The following is a 17,620-nucleotide window of genomic DNA, read 5'->3' on the forward strand; positions in this document are numbered from 1 at the left end:
TTTCTTCATTTTAAAACTTTCAAGCTTTTTATTTTTGGACAGAAAACCACAGGTATAGCCTTTAAAGCTTCTCTTTTCTTGACAGCCGGTTTATAAGCGCTTCTCATTACAAGTTTGAGAAGATGGTTGATGCATGTTGCGTTTCCAGATGCACGTTATAAGCGACTCAAACTTAGAGATTAGTTTGTGTGGAGCAGCATTTAATGCAAATCGAGATGCTCATCTAAATGAACACAGTGCCACGCTTCACTCTGAAACACGCAACACATATTAATTCAATCGCACCAAGCCATATCACGATTCCGATATTTTTTTATCAATCGTGCAGACGTACAACTGGATCTGATGTTGTTTGGAGCCCAACTTTCTTCAAAATATATATCTTTTTTGTGTATATATATTGAAAAGTCATACAGGTTTGGACAGACATTGGGGTGAATTAAAGATGACAGAATTTTTGCGGTAGACAATCCTTTTAAAGTCAACTTGAAACTGAAGTTTTCTTCCCTATTATGACGTACTATATATCCAAGTGAAACGTCTTCTCGAACAAGAAAAAATGTAGGAGGGGACGTGATTTTGGACCATGAATTGGACCATTGGAACGTTGTGGTCTCATGCATGTGACAGGTTGTCCCATTTCATGGTGACTTTAAATGAAACATAACCATTAAGTCTTTCTCTAAGCAAAAAAATATTTCCTCTGGGTGGTCTACATGTATGTGAGAGTAAAAGTATACTGTATGTAAACGTGTGTGAATGTTATTTGAGTAGCATACAGATCATTTGTCAGCACTTGAACATAAGCATGTGAGCTCATGTCAGGTATGTCGCATGTGAGCTTTCATAACACACCGGACTATTTATACTCTGGCATGTGTCTGCAGTCTATTATAACTCCCAGCACGGCAAAGCCATGAATAAGAGCGAGACAGTGCGTTGTCCAACACTTCAAAACAAATTCAAGGGCTGTAAAACAGACCTGATGTCATTTCTAATCAGACATATCTATTATGTTAACGCGAGACAGGTCTCATCTCAGTTTGGCGCACTTAACCCATCTGTACTAGTCATTATGGCTTCATTATTAAAATAATAAGTGCTACATCCATTCAGACATGCTATCCGTTGCAGACTGGATGGCAATGGCACTCAGAAAGTAGTTTTACAAAAGAGCATTTGAATATGAGGGGATTTATTTTCATTGAATGAATTTGATATTTACAATCAATCATTACAAACTGTGTATAGTATGACTTTATCTATGTGTGTGAAATTTGTGTGAAGGTCTGAAGAAAGTATCTCATTTAAGACAAACAAGAAGACTGCAGTATTATGAGTGTATTATGAGTCTAATCTTTAAGCTGGTGTTGATGAATGGCACACAGCGTACAGTGCTGAAGACAGTTTGTTCTCCTGCTGAGTGCATCCAACCTCATGTGGCTCTGAAGATTGTGCTCTGTTTTTACTTCTTGCATGGTTGTGAGATCAGTGATGCTGCTAGGAGATACTGGTATACATTGCACAGTATTTTCTTATTTTATTTTTGGCTTGGTTTTGTAGTTTAGAAATACCTCAATGTCTAACTTTGAAACATTTTCTAAAGAATGTGCACCAATTAGACCTTACTATTAATTCTTTTTTAGCTTAACTGGGCGAATTAAGGGTATATCAAATTATATATTACATTTTCTATAAATTATTGAAAAACCTCTGATGTCAGTCTGAGGAGGCAGGCTTTCCCCCAGTCTTATTTACTCCCAGAAAAGACATACACAAATACATAACAATATATATACACTGTAAAAAAATATTTTCATGATTTGTTATCTTAACTTTTAATCTTTTGTCAAAACAACTTAGATAATTAATGTGGTTCAGATAACATATATTTTGAAGTTCTATTTATTAAACCATAATCTTTTGTCAAATCAACTTAGATAATGTTGTTCAGATAACATATATTTTGAGTTTCTATTTATTAAACCAATCTCTTTGTTGCATTAACTCAATTTTTTAATTTCAATGAACTCAAAATTTTAAGGCAACCAGGTAACTTACATTTTTAAGTTAAAGGTTTAACTTAAAAATGTAAGTTACCTGGTTGCCTTAAAATTTTGAGTTCATTGAAATTAAAAAATTGAGTTAATGCAACAAAGAGATTGGTTTAATAAATAGAAACTCAAAATATATGTTATCTGAACAACATTATCTAAGTTGATTTGACAAAAGATTATGGTTTAATAAATAGAACTTCAAAATATATGTTATCTGAACTACATTAATTATCTAAGTTGATTTGACAAAAGATTAAAAGTTGTGATAACAAATCATGAAAATATTTTTTACAGTGTATGTACACAATATATGTACATACTATACATAACACATATAATATTTTGTGATGGTTATCCTCACAAAAAACTATTTGCCAATGAGGCAAGAAAAATAAATCTACTACAACATGTATTTCTGTAAACAAGTCCAAGTTTACATCTGGTTTTAAGATGGGTTATCGGCGCCCATCACAAGTGGTCAGTCGAGACGCATTAGCATTTCCACCTGGTATTAACATGCATTTCAAATGCGTCTCATGTGACCACTTGTGTTTGGATTTTGTCGAGACACTCTCCTCTTATTTAAAATACATCACTTTTGCGGGAGAGTTGCAGGAATGGAATGGAATGGAATGGAATGAAAAGGATAATGAGGGTGGCTGCAGTTTCAGGACGGTTGAGCCTATAAACCGACTTTTCACCATCCCTGACAAACAACAGACAGGAAGTTATTCGTTTCCAATAGAGAATAGTATGGGAGCTGTATGGAGCTGTATCAATTTTCGTGTCCAATGTGAGCTTATAGGGTACCTTGAAATATTTGAACTGATAGACTAGATTTGAGCGGATAGACTGTACGCAACTGCACAACCGGATTTTTTTTCTGTAAATTTGACGCATGAATCCTTTTGACCTAAATAATTATTTTATAATTATTACATAACTAGTTTAATTAATTATCCATATTAAACATAGTATGTTTTTCTTCCAGATGTATTGCGGGGTGTTTTGTGTGTTTGTGTGTACATTCATTATACATTAATTTTACCATGGTGAATGAGCGAAAGCAGTAACGTCTACTTTTCGTCCAAGTTCATACCTCTGTGTAAACGCGGTTTTATTATCTTTACATGATATTGCTTCTCAAGTAAATGTATCTTGTTATAGCCTGTTACCTCTCAGTGGCCTAGTAGTGAGAGACTTGCAATGCTTTTTATTGCCTTTTTTGCCTATCACATATTTTACTAATCATCATAAATTAGGTATCATTTAAAAGCTTAAAACACTCAAAATTCCTCCTGGGAGACTGTTTTTGAAATTGGATATTGTATTACCATGGAAATGGTCATCTCAATCCTTTAGGCAGGCTCACATTTTGTGATATCAACTTCAAATCTCTTAGTGGTCCAAATATACAAATGTAATGAACTAAACATGTTTTATTTCACACATTATTGTTTACAATTTCAGTTTTTTAAGTGTTTTTACTAATATAATAAGTCCAGTGTCTTATTTAAAAAGAGACCAGTCTTAGGTCTGTATTCCAAAGCATTCATGAATTACAACTTTAAGTTCAGATCCAGGAAGGTCAAAAAAGGGACAGCTAACAGTTTAAGAATATTTTTAGTGTAAAATGAGACAACAATAGAGATTTAGGTCTAGTTTCACTGCCAGTATTAGGCTACATTTGTAGCTTTCATAAACGTGAAAAAAAACAAAAACCTTACTGGTGTGAATCTTGTGACAAAACAATGGCAGTGACATATTTTAAGATATGATAAGTTGCTTTCAGTTAAAACAGCTCAAACATGTATTTTAGTCTGGGACTATGCTTAAGCCTTGTCTGTGAAACCGGGGGTAAGAATCATAAATGTTCCTTGCAGTTTGTGAATTGGGAATTATAGAAAAATATGTTGTACGGTACAAAAAATGGATGTGTTAGCTAAGCTTCCTTGTTAGAAACACCAGCAAAAAGGTCTCATCTCAACTGGTGTGAAAGACAAGGTAATGGAAGAGGGGAGTTTGGGAAAAATATGAGAGTTTTCGTGAGTGAGAGAGAGAGAGATGAGAGAGAGAGATGTTGAGGTGCTTAAGGGAACTTCTCTGGTGCCTTAGAAAGCTGACTCCTTCACTAACTAACACAGAAGGACTAGCACTTCTCACTCACCGCAGTAAAGGCAGAGAGTAGGAGGAATATAACAAGTACACCAGAAAGTTATAAATGTAGTACAAAACAGAATATGAGTGAGAGGCAGAAACGAGGGATTGAAATGTACAGAGATGATCTAACAAAGAGACAGAAGAGAGAATGAGAAAGAGGAACGAGGCTTTTAAAGCAGATAAATGATAATAACACCACTTTTGTATGGTGTCTTTCTCTGCAAATATATCTAAAAGAAGAAGAATCTCTAATTGTTGAGCAGAAGTTTTTACTTAGTTTTAGTGTGTTACAGTGAGTAATAATCCAGTGCTGGAAATTGTTATTGTTTTGCTAAGTGCTCATTGTAGTTGTTTATAACTAAGTGGCGGCGTCAATGTTCTCTCCGGCGCACAGTTCTCAGACGCACGCTCTAATCTATCGCGTTTCGATTGCAATAATCTATCAAAAGAGCTGTTTAAATTACATTTACATATTTCTAATCTCGATTAACTTTTCAGTTTTAACTTGGAAATGAGCAAATACTCCACAGTAGATACCTGATATCTAAATCAGTACATCGCATGCTCTATTTATCAAAACAGTTCTCTGTTTAGCGGAGTTATTTGTGTATAATCGTATTTCGTGAGCTAAGCGGATTTGTGACATCATAACAGGCACATCTGTGCATCCCCCCCCCCCCCCTCCCCACCACAACTGTCCTCACCACATTTTAAAACAAAGTGCATGACGCCCATGAAAACTCTTTGCAGAATGATCTCGGCTTCTAATGGACCCGCTGGACTTGAACCCTACTTGGACACCATTTTCACAGCACATTATATTAAACCTCAGCACTTCAGATTAATGTCAATCTGAATACAAGCCAACTTTCTGAGAGTATACCCCACCGTTTGGAGGAGTAATAGTCATTAGCGTATGCTCTTGTAAAGTCATTGTATTTACCCTTGGGCAAGATTTCCAATTATGTTTGCTTTAATAGTCTTGCACTTTTTCCTTTACTCTCTCTTAGGACCATGACTTTCCTGTGTTTAAAGTTTTCTTTAATGAAGCTCCTCTCTGTTGTTATATAAGTAAACACTTAGGGGGAAAGCAGCACTGATTTTTGATTACTCCAAATTAGAAAGTCATAAAGGTAATATTTCCAGCAATATCCGGAAACGTTGGTGAAATTCGATCTGAAAAAGAAATTCTCTGTGACTGCACCTACAGCCATAAATCTCTGAGGCACATATTAAACCTAAATATTTTCCAATATCAGCTAAAGGCAGCATGGGCGACAAGTAGGTTGATTAGTTAAAAGTGAGATGCTTACATCTTTTTGAAGTCCAGGAGAGTGTACTCAGGCCAGTCGATGTAGCAGACCACCCTGCCCGGCAGCTGGTCCGTGTCAGAGTAGTAATACTGGGGGAAGGCCAGCAGAAAAGCCAGAACCCAGATGACCCCGATCACCACCTTGGTCTGTGTTGCAGACATCCTCTGCTTCAGGGGATGAATGATGGCCATATATCTGTGGAAGAACAAGACAGATCTGTTGTATACTGAGGTATTTATTTTAAACAATCTTTTTTTTTTTTTTTTACTTTAAGCTTATTTCCAGTTGAACTTAAAAAGAACTATTATTTCATTCATAAATATGAATTGTGAATATTCAAAATTAACCAAAAATAATACTAATTATGAATTATTTATTTATTTATTTATTTATTTTACAAATTAATGCCCATACTTTAGTGATTCAGTAATTATTGTGTGTTCTAAGTGTTCCTTGCACTCTTTAAAAAAAAAAAGGTTCAATTGGGATCTATATAGAACCCTAGGGTTCTTGACTCAATTTTAAAGAACGCTTTTTGCTAAAAAGGTTTTATATAAGGAGAAATGTCTTAAATGATTGCATAATACTGTCATATTTAATGGGTCAAATTTTTTCTAGTGATAATGTTTAATTCATAACATTTAATTAAATCTAAAGCTGATTTGAATATATATATATATATATAAATTAAAACAAAATTCATAAAATGATCCCATGATGGGAACTCCTAAAATGCACTATAAATGAAGCGCCTGACAGAACCGTTTAAGGAATCTTTTCTTCTAAGGGTATAGAAAACCTTGGTTGTGTAAATGAAGACAACGTGTCTGCTTGTGGATTTGGCTCTCAGCACACATTCACTCTTATTTACAACCACACTTATTTTCCCACTGTGATCTTCTTCATTCATACGCTGCAGCTCGAGCTGTGCTTGAAAGCAAGAGATGCTGCTCTGCACGCTGAACAATTTAAGCAGTCAACACATCAGTGACTTCATCACGTACACACACACGTCTCCGTCCAGCAGATCTCAGTGGTATCAAAGATAAATCCTCTTAAATCATTTGCTCCAATATGGAGCTGTATCATTATAAAATGGAATGAAGCTCAGACAGTAAATCCCCCACACACAGCATTCAAATATTGAGTACAATAGTGGATTTGTGCGGTTATTATTGTTGTGTTTGTGCTATAATGTATCAATGTGATAAAATGAGCTCTGCAACAATACATAGGATCAGTTATATGGGCAGTGAATATTCTCTTGTGGCAGGAATTGAGAAAACCATGCAGGACTCCATGTACCACTTTCAGACAGTGAGATGGTATTGAAGGTCAGGCTTTGTCAGACATTTCTTTGTTTTCCTTAGAATCTGTGTCTGGTGTGCATTTTTCTTGTGGTTTTAGCCACATACAATGCCTTGAAAAAATATAAAGACTCCCATTCTGAATTCTGAAAAACAAAATGCGTGGTCTCTACTACAAGCTCAGAAGAAAAGATTATATACAGAACCTTAAAGGTTTCTGTCAGGAGCTTCATATTTTAGGGGTTCCTATCACAAGATCATTTATTGATTTTGTTTTAATTATTTTTTAATTCGATTTTATTAATTAAACAGCTTGTAAACCAGCCTGATCTCACGGCAATTCGTACGAATTCTATGAGGTGGCTAATTCGTACGAATTCATACGACCTCACTCGTACGAATTCGTACGATTTTTGCTAAATCGTACATATTTTACGAATTGCCCAATTCGTATGAATTCATACGAATTACCTACCCCTGACCCCGCCCCTAAACCTACCCATCACGTGGGTTTAGACAAATCGTACAAATTCGTACGAGTGAGGTCGTACGAATTCGTACGAATTAGCCACTTTTTTATCACTCGTACGAATTCGTACGAATTGGTCGTGAGATAGCGTTGTGTAAACATATGTTATCAATAGAAAAAAATAACTGTTAAACAATTACTTAATACATTTTTCCTTATATAGAACCTTATTGCAAATGGTTCTTTAAAACTGAGTCAAGAACCCTAATTCTATATAGAATCCCATTTAACTTTTTTGTGTTCAAGAGTGATAGGGTTGAGAACGGAGAATGATTCTTATTCGAATGATTATGATGTCTAGTAAATTGTAGAAACCAATCTTCACATTATTTTCAAAGGTACATCACATTAGTGGCTGATTTAGCTTTTAAAACAGCAAATTTCGCAGAAAAGTAAGCTGATTTCATCACTGATTATTGAAATGATCTCAGTATTTGGCAACAAAATTGCATTTCTGTTTTCATTTTTTCTACATTTTCAAAGAATTGTTAATGAAACCTATTGGGTTAACTTCAGGCATGGCAGTAATGGTGTCTTTTGTGACGTCCTTCCATGTGAGCCAACGTTAAGCAGAGCTCTTGATACGGTTGACTGGTTCACTTTTAATCCCTTTATTGGAAAATTGACTACTGGTATGTCCTTCAAAGTGACAACTAGCCTCTCAGTGACTTCATTAATAAGTCTCTATCTGGTTTGTGCAGATAGTTTTGAGGAACAAACTTTTCTGACCAATAAAAAATGCATTTCCTTCTCCTTATTTAATTTTTTTTAATTTGTCTCCAACTTCCTGGAATGTCCTAGTCTTAATACCGGTATACGTAGCTGTCTTTTAGATTCACAGCCTGAATAATGATCAATTTATTTTAATAAATTATAGGTTCAGGCCAATTGTTAGGCAGCTGCAGACAATTGTTTTTCTTCTGTGCAAATTTTGAGTCCCTGCATGGATTGTTATGCACACAGAATATTTTTGTTGTTGTTAAGAATACCAATGTCACATTGAAATAATGTAAAATCTGTCATCTTTTACTCACCCTTATGTTGTTCTAAAACCATATGACTTTCTTTCTTCTGTGGAACACAAATAAGTGAATATGAATGTGAATCTTTCACTTTTATTATATAGAAGAACATGCAGGATATTGCCTGCGCTATAATAAAAGTGAAAGGAGAAAGATTAAGTTCCAAAATGACAAAAAAAGCACCATATAAGCATTGTGAAGAACAGACTAAAATCTGTTGTTATTCACTGGAATTCTTCTGCTGTAGCACTAAATTAATTTTGACACCTCTGACAGCAATCATATTTGGTTTTGTCACATGCAAAAGCCCATGGTATCTAGCAAATAATAGTTTTAATGTGTCATTTTTGCAGTCTATGTGACTTTTGACATGCATTTTTAGAGCTTTTGGCAGGGGGGAACAATTACCAGACCATCTTTTATGAGGCTTTTATGGTGCCGTTTTGTCATTTTGGAGTTTGACAGATCTCCAGATTGACAAATTTTTTTTTTTTTTTTGTTCATACAGGTTTAGAAAAATATGGGTGAGTAAATGAATATAACATGTTCATTTCTGAGTGAACTATTGATATTTGAAATCGAATTCCTTAAAGCATAAAAATAAAACATCAAAGAAATTGCACTTCCACTCCACTGATAATGGGAAAACCTTACAGTTGAACCACCACCAGGCGCACACACTTAAGCTTACACGTGATAGACAATCCCAAAAAATTTAAGTAATGCCCTGAAGGACATTATCGCATACAGTGCCAGAAAAAATGAGTAAATGAGGAACTGACAATGAACTCATGGCACACTCTCCAGCAGGTGAAGAGGTCAGACACAGCACCCATACAGTGAAGTACATCTGTTTGACATAAGTGGAGCTCAGGGAAACAGATCATCGGTCTGAGCAGCGGCAGGGCTAAATCAATAACGACAACATTCTAGAGCGAGCGGAGATGGACAGTGTGCTTACACAATTTGATGCTTGCAGTGCTCTTGCTTCAAATTTAGCTTTAGTCCTGTAATTTTATTAGGAATCCTATTCCTGCCACACATGACAGTTTGAGCCTCTGATCCATGTGCCGTCCCACCAGCACACAAATGCTCTTTAGCATGCCGTCACAGCTTGACTTTGAGGTGTGTGTGTGTGCTTATCAGTCTACATGTGTTTAAATGCAAGAAATGAAAAGTAAAAACAGTTGATATGTGAGATGTTATATTTGGACAAAGAGGCAATGGTTTGTTGCTACTAAAGCACGTAACACAATTATGTCACACACTGCAGTTTAGCCCAAGTGATCTGTCTGCACAGAGGTGACAGCCCTGCTGCTGTTCGTGAATGTACACCCGTCTGCATGTGTTAACAAAGCAACAATGACTCAACCAGAGCGACAGAGCTGAAATCTGGGCAAGCAAAACACATCAGACAAAGTGCGTAGGAGAATTTGTATTGCAATAATTATTCATAACTGGGTTTTAATATACACAGTAGTGCAAAATAAGAAGTAAAATCCATGTAAATCAATTTTAAAAATATAAATATAATTTATCAACACCTGTTCAACTGCTTGTTAACGCAAATATCTAATCTGCCAATCACATGGCAGCAACTCAATGTATTTAGGCATGTAGACATGGGGTGCGTCTCAGCAGCTCTAGCTTCCCTAGGTCGTGAATCAGTATATTGTGTACACGAATTCGGGCACTGGACAGTAAGGACCCTGGCTCACTACACATTGGGACACCGATGCCTATTTTTTTCCGGTGACATGACAACGTCCTCATCGTACAACATCACTACTGGTATTTATGAACAACATCAGAACTGATTTCTTTCTGACATTATCCTAAATTGTTATTTAAAGTACAAATACATTGCTTGTTTCGTATACATGGAATGTTTCAACTGTAAATAAACTATAAATGTTAGCTAGATTATGTTCATTACCTGTCTAATGATGTATGTTTATGCTGAAATATAATTAAAAAATGGTTTGTATTTTTAAAAACATCTATCGCGTGTCATTATGTGTATAGAGAGTTGGCTCAGTGATTTATGTTTTACGCTTCAGAACTTCCATTAAGGGAACATGGTGAGTATTGATGATCCCTGGTTTTCACTTTTTTCAGGAGAGTCAACTCTCTTGACTTTTTAGCAAACTTTTCAGTGCATTAGTAGGATTATACAATTGAAATAGCCATTAAAATGGCCAACTCCCTGATCAGTGCCCTGACAACTGAAGAGGTGATTGAGACGCACCCATGGTCAAGATGAACTGCATCAGAATGGGAAAGAAAGATGATTTAAGTTACTATGAACATGGCATGGTTGTTGGTGCCAGACGGGCTGGTATTTCAGAAACTGCTGATAAACTGGGATTTTCACGCAAAACCATCTCTAAGGTTTACAGAGAATGTTCAGAAAAAGAGAAGATATCATGTGAACGACAATTCTGTTGGCGAAAATGCCCTTGTTGATGCCAGAGGTCAGAGAATGGTTCGAGCTGATAGAAAGGCAACATAAACTCAAATAAGAACAGAAAATTGAGGCTACAATTCACACAGGCTCACCAAAATTGGACAGTAGAAAATTGGAAAAACGTTGCCTGCTCTGATCAGTCTCAATTTCTGCCACGACATTCAGATGGTCGGGTCAGAGTTTGTCGTAAACAACAAAGCACCTTTGAAATGTGGGGGAATGGGAAATTTGCATCATGGATGTGCAGCCGACAAATCTGCTGCAACTGCGTGATGCGATCATGTCAATATGGACCAAAATCTGTGAGGAATGTTTCCAGCACCTTGTTCAATCTATGCATTGAAGAATTAAGGCAATTCTGAAGTCAAAAGGGATTCAAACCCAAGGTGTACATAACAAAGTGGCCTGTGAGTATGTATATATACTTACTAAAACGTATATAACGGCTTTGTTATTGCGCCTTTCGTCTGGACTTTCTTAAAGTCGTAATGAAACAGACAGATCTTTTCTCTGTATTGTGATTTGTGACGTACATCCGAGTGAAACTGAATATTAAAGGGGGGGTACAATGGTGTTTCATGTATTCAGAGTTGTTTACAGTGTTAAAGAGTTAGATTCTCATGCTAAACATGGGCAAAGTTTTAAAAAAATATTTTGGACGAATAACGGAGAATTTCTATGCTGAAAATCTTACTTCCGGGTTGGTACAAGTTTCGGCTGGTTTTTTTTAGATCGTGGATCTAATGACGTAGATCAGAGTGCAACTCCTTATATGAGCATTTCTCTAGGAAAAGCGCGCCCGCGAGCACGTCGACTAGAGGAGAGCGAGACCGCGCACATCAACGCGCTTCAACAGGAAATCATCGGCAGCGCTGCATAGGATTTGTTCAAGAATGTCTCCAAAAAAGTGTGTATTTGGATGTGAGGGAAAGCTTACCGTGTTCAGTTTTCCAAAGAACCCAGTGTTACAGGAACAGTGGATGCAGTTTGTTTTTCCGGGGCAGCAACGGAGTGTAGGAAGTGCGGTTGTGTGTTCTGGTCGTTTCAGTGACGAATGTTTTATTAACAAGGCTCAGGTCGACGCTGGATTTGCAAATCGTTTGCTATTAAAACGTGGAGCGGTCCCAGTGATAAAAGACCCCATTCATGTAAGTACAACTGGATCAGATTTCTGTCTTTTGCTGGAAATCAAGAACTACCGCTTGACTCTATAGCTCCGCCTCCAGGACCTCGGCTTTTTCCGGAGAGAATCGGAAAGCTGTATTTTTCTTTTCTAAATATAATAAAACTAAACACTTTTTTGAGATATTAAGGATGCACTACTACTCTATAGGTACTCAAGATTAACATGAGATTAGGTGAAACTGTGCATGTTATGTACCCTTTAAAAATAAAAAAAGTTGGGCAGGAACATCTGGGGTTCTGCCTGGTTGTTGATTGGATGGAGGCAGATCTGATTATGAACTTGGCCAATTGTAAGAAAGGGGCGGGGTTTAAGCAGACTAAAGGGTTAAAGAACAATCACCAGAGAGAATTCTGTCATTTTTACTGTAGATCGAGTTATGACATTTTGATTAAAAAATACGAGGTAAAAAAAAGAAAAGAAAAATGAAATACCGGTACATGAATGAATTGTTGGATGATCACAATATGATCAATAAAATGCATTTAGAAAAAAAGGGATAGGGCGAATTTAATTCCATACTGACTTAACGGTTTCATCTGATATAAAATAATTTGAGGTTTGTCAGCAGCAAGCATTCTGAGAATGCTAATTAAATTTTACTACTACGTTACATCTTTAGGCATAATTCAATTTTCCAACCTCATATTGCCCATTAGTTGATAATAATCACATCACTGCATGACAGAAATCACTTAAAACTGGCTGAAGATAAAACATGCTCGAATTCTACAGAATTATACTACTCCTAGAACTACTTTGAGTGCTTAATGAAAAGCTCTAGACTCTGTAAATGTCTTCTTTATAGGAATTGCTCTAAGTTATTTGTTTGTAAACCCATGATTAATTTGCTGTGTATGCTTCAAAATTTGTCTTCAGAGAATAATCTTGGCTTGATTTTTTTTTCCCAAAAGAAATCTTTCTAAGATAAATAACCCATTAGAGCGACAAATATTTCCTCTGGAAGGACCTGAACACACACAGTGCAGTCTTGGCAAGAAGCAATGCCCTCCATCTCCACTATACAGGTCTCTCAGGTAATAGAATTTTAAAGAAGTTCATGTTTCTGCATGTAGATAAATGGCATGTTTTTTGAATATTATCTGTGCTGTGTCAAAAGGTTAGAAACATGATATCTTACAATTAGAACAGTGTTATGAAAGGTCAGACATTAACTAAAATCTGGAACTTCTTGTGAATAATTCCTTATGCTGCTAGACATGGCAGCTGATGAATGAAGAAACAAAGCAGACACAATCACCTCTCAACAACACAAACACTAAAGAAATTAGGGTTTCTAAATGATGACTATGGTAGGCTATGAGTGGGATGACAAATAACCATCATCTATCATATGACATCACAGACATACAGTATGACCTCTGCCATCTGCTGTGATCATTTCTAATATAGACATGAAAAGGGCTACAGTTTTACACTTGTGTTCACATTGTGAAGGCAGAACTGAACATTGCTAAATGTTATTACATTAGCAATTGCATATCCATTGTAACCATAGTTTCTGGCAAAAGTATGGTACACTCTTAGAAAAAAGGTCCAATGGGGTTTAATATAGGAACCTTATACATTCAATTTAAAAGATCCATTTATGCCAAATGGTTTTATATGGAGAAATGTCTTAATTTGCATATTACTTTTCATTAATCCATTACTCCATTTTACTGATAAAGTACTGTGGGCTATGTTTGCAAGCTGTTTAATTCATCAAATTTAAACTGATTAATTAATTAAAACTAAATCTATAAAATTATACCATGAACCCTTGACAGAACACCCCCACCCCCTCTCCCTCTCTCCCTCTCTCCCTCTCTCTCTCTTGAACAAAGATGGCACAAAATCTCATCTCAATACATTTGATCAATGGCTATGGTCTTCTTTTTTAATTGTCATTTCATCATCATTTAAGGATTTAGTCATTCGAAATAACTCGTTTTTAGGTTAATTGATCTGATTTAGTTTCTCTAGATAATAGTGATCTGTGGAGCATTATACCTATGTCTATAATGTTTTTAGATTTGTGGAGTAAAAACTATTGAACTGAATATAAAACTAGACCCTCCTAGACGGGGTGGCTCACAAGAAATGACCACTGTTATGTTGTAGCCAACAATCAGGAGGAAATATGTTAGTTTTTGTAATGGGCTGTTTTACGAAAAAGTCATTTACATTTTTAACACATTTATTTAATATAGCGTCATTTATATGTTGTACATTGTGTACAATGACAGAACAAGCACAAGCACAAGCACAGCCAGTCAACAAGAAACCCAATGTCATGCGCGTGTCATTGTGTGAATGGGAAAGAAGGAACTTACCTGTCGAGCGCAATCGCGCTCATTGAATATATGGAAGCGAAGACGGCGGCTATAGGAAAGAAGTTGTGGAATCGGCAGTAATAGAGTCCGAAATACCACTCATTGTGCACGGAGTAAACAAAGTTTATAACGGTGTTGAATGCGGACATTGACGCTTCAGCGAACGCCAAGTTCACAAGGAAATAGTTCGTCACGGTTCTCATTCGTTTGTGCGCTAAAATGATCCATATTACCGTAATATTGCCCACCACGGAGACAATGACAATTGTGCTGTAAGCCACTGCCCAGAGCACTATCCTCCAAGCAGGTTGCACAAACTGGTTCCAGTAAATCTCGGTTTCATTTTGTTCGATGTAGTTGTCTGTCCAGTTACTTTGGAAGTCATTGGAAGTGATGAGCGAATCCATTCCTGTCGGGAAAATGTTAAATGAGATTTAAATATTGTTTATTTTCTTTTATGCTGGATGTCGTATTAATGTTAAATCGACCATGTTCCCTTTCGAGAAAAAAGGTCAAATTGTTGAGTTTATTGGCGCAAAAGGTGTTCCGAACAGTATTCTTCAATTGTCTTCTCTGATAAGGGAAGATGATCCCTGTGTTCCTTTAAACAAGACAGGAGAACAGATCGCAACGGCTTGTTCCTTCACTTTTCCTCATCACGAAACCAATTTTAGCTCTTACACACACCTCACTACTCTGAGCGTCACTGCCAAGTGCGCAGCGCGTGCCTAAAGAGAAGTCGCGCGCACACGAGCAGATGCTGCAAACACGCGGCTCTGAGAGGAAACGAAGGGACGAGCCCTTTCAAATACAGTTCTCTCTTTTTAATAGGAAATTTATTCTATTCTGCATATGTAATTCAGAGCGCTCCAGGTGTGCCACGCAGATAGAAAGAGTAATTTTTGATTTTTTTTTTTTTTTTTTGGTTGCGCGCAGCTGTAAGCATGGGCGGCGCTAGGGAGGGGCTAGCAGGTGCTTCAGCAGCACCCCCAAGAAAGACCAAAGCACCCCGATAGCACCCCCAACAATAATTTCTGGAAGCAATTATATCCAGGCTGTATTCTATGGAAGCCCTGAACCGCATTTTGAAGAAAAAAGAAAAGAAAACTTATCTTCTAATAAGTCGTTATTTCAACATAATATCTCGTTATTTCGACATAAGAAGTCGTTATTTCGACATAATAAGGGGACATTCTAATCTGCATTAAGCCACATTAAGCGTTCTTATAATGGTTTTCTATGGGAGGAAAATGCTTAAAGGGATAGTTCACTTTGAAATTAAATTTTGGTATGTTTTAGCTTACCTCAAGGCCAGGGCATCCAAGATGTAAGTGTCTTTTTTCCGCAGTAGTTTCAATTTTGATATTTTTAGGTCAAACCGTTCTTGTCTGTCAGTCCTGTGGTCACTGTCTCAAAGAGCATGCAAATTAAAACAATTCCCCATCGTCCAAATTAAACAAGTCCCCATCGTAAGTACACATTGATGGCCTAAGACACGAAACGAGCGGTTTGTGTGAGAAAACGAACAGTATTTATATCGTTTTTTAACTCTTGTACACAGCCACGTCCAAGTGATCTGAGGGCGCTCGCGCATCCTGCTGTGTGACGTGTGCGCAGACTGGTGCATAGATATATACAGGGTCGTTTGAAGGAATTTGGGGGCCCCAAGCAAAGTGGACATGGCCCCCCATGGACCCCCCCCCCCATATTGCAACAGATAACTATAATATTAAAGTTATAAATATATAAACTAAAGTTGCAACAGATAACTATAATACCTTGTTAAATAGTTAATAAACAGTACCAGTAAAACATGTGGGTTGTCCTGATACTGTACTTAAAAATGTAACAGTGTAAAAATTGCCACACAGAATAAAGTAACTGTTCAAGATCCATTGGTAACTTATAAAAATAATGTCATATTTGCATAAACTGTCACTACCGTATATCCCGACACTAGCACATTAAGATAAGCTATGAAAAAATCATGTTCCTCTGCCTCTTTCTGGTTAAATAATGTTTATAGATGGGTTACAAAGTATTTATTAAGTAAAAAGACTGTTTGCTAACAGTTAAATGACAATTAACTAAAGATTAAATAACTAACAATTTACCATCTATTAATGATGGTTATTATAAAGTGTTACCGAAAAGATATGTTAGCATTTCCATATTTTGATATTAGAAGGGAAGGGATGCAGCTGCTTTCACAACTACCAATGCTTAAAAACATCCCAAAGCTAATGTTTGATGCACAGAATTTATTGTATGGTTTTCCTAACCCCCATTTGGTAAATAGATTATCACGGTGGAATAGTTAGTATAGCATGCTATGCCACTTTCATCAAAACCTATTACAAAGCTATAGCAATGTCATGTCATTAAATACGATAAACAGTGATTCTGGAACAGATCTGCGTCTTCCTTATCCTGTTAAAAAACTTATTAGAGTATGTAACGTTAACCATATTCCGTCCGTTCGAAAAAAAAGTTGCACTAACTGTTCGTTACAAGCAGCATTTGCCGTCAGGCAGGTAGCTAACATAAACATATTTTTGCTAGCCTGCTGCAAAATTACACCATTTGTACTAGACAAGTAGAGCTATTTTATCCAGTGTAATTTATCACTTACTACTATCTTGTTTTTTCTTATCCTACTCTTCCTTTCTCTTCTTTCTTTTCTGGCTTCTTGAAGCATAATTCCGCTTCATGATGACTGCCAAGGAGGTTTTGTATTTTGTGGTTTTGTATAATCATGGAGGCGCCCGCTCGGTCACTTGCATTGCACGTTAACTGGAGCGCATCTCATTCTAACTTAAAGGGGACATATCATGCTAAATCCACTTTTTTAGCCCTTAAATGCATTTTGTTGTATATTTGGAGTGTTTAGAAGTACAGAAAAGTTGAAATTATTCTCTTCAGGTGCTTCGTTGATATCTTTATATTCTGTTTTGGCCTTATTTTTCAACCTGTTCCGATTTTTCTGTTATCTATGACGTTTTGTGAACTATTACGTCACAGTATTTGCAGCGGAACTGCCAAATAAGGACATTGACTTCCAGTCCAACATTTCGAGCAATCCGCCATTTTTATTTCTCGCTGCAATTTTGTAGTCCAAGCTAAAAGATGCAGAAGTTACGAGAGGGTAAGTTAAAATGTTCGGTTGTTGGATGTAGTAACCCACACGCTTCATTACACCGTCTAATGTAGATGAACTGCCGCGCTTGTTTAACTGAAAGAACGAGC

At 36.5% G+C, this 17,620-nt stretch overlaps 1 protein-coding gene across 5 annotated transcripts in view; it reads right to left on the reverse strand.

Moving 5' to 3' along the window:
• Positions 1-15,091, reverse strand: part of tacr1a (tachykinin receptor 1a) — a gene marked incomplete at its 3' end in the record, with an annotated part of 37,290 nt that extends 22,199 nt beyond the window's left edge. For 4 of the 5 annotated variants that reach the window (XR_013821256.1, XM_079871402.1, XM_079871401.1 and 1 more), the window contains exons 1-2: positions 14,375-15,091; positions 5,531-5,725 (exon numbers count right to left, since the gene is read on the reverse strand). Coding sequence is in view for 4 of the 5 variants with exons in the window: in XM_079871402.1 (XP_079727528.1) it covers positions 5,531-5,725; positions 14,375-14,781 (602 nt within the window). Of the gene's footprint in view, positions 1-5,530; positions 5,726-8,400; positions 8,442-14,374 lie in introns of those variants that run through there. The other variant, XM_079871404.1, reaches the window with a different exon arrangement.
• Between the last annotated feature and the right edge of the window lie 2,529 nt (positions 15,092-17,620).

This window comes from Squalius cephalus (genome assembly GCF_949319135.1).
Source record: "Squalius cephalus genome assembly, chromosome: 5".
NCBI lineage: Eukaryota > Metazoa > Chordata > Actinopteri > Cypriniformes > Leuciscidae > Squalius > Squalius cephalus.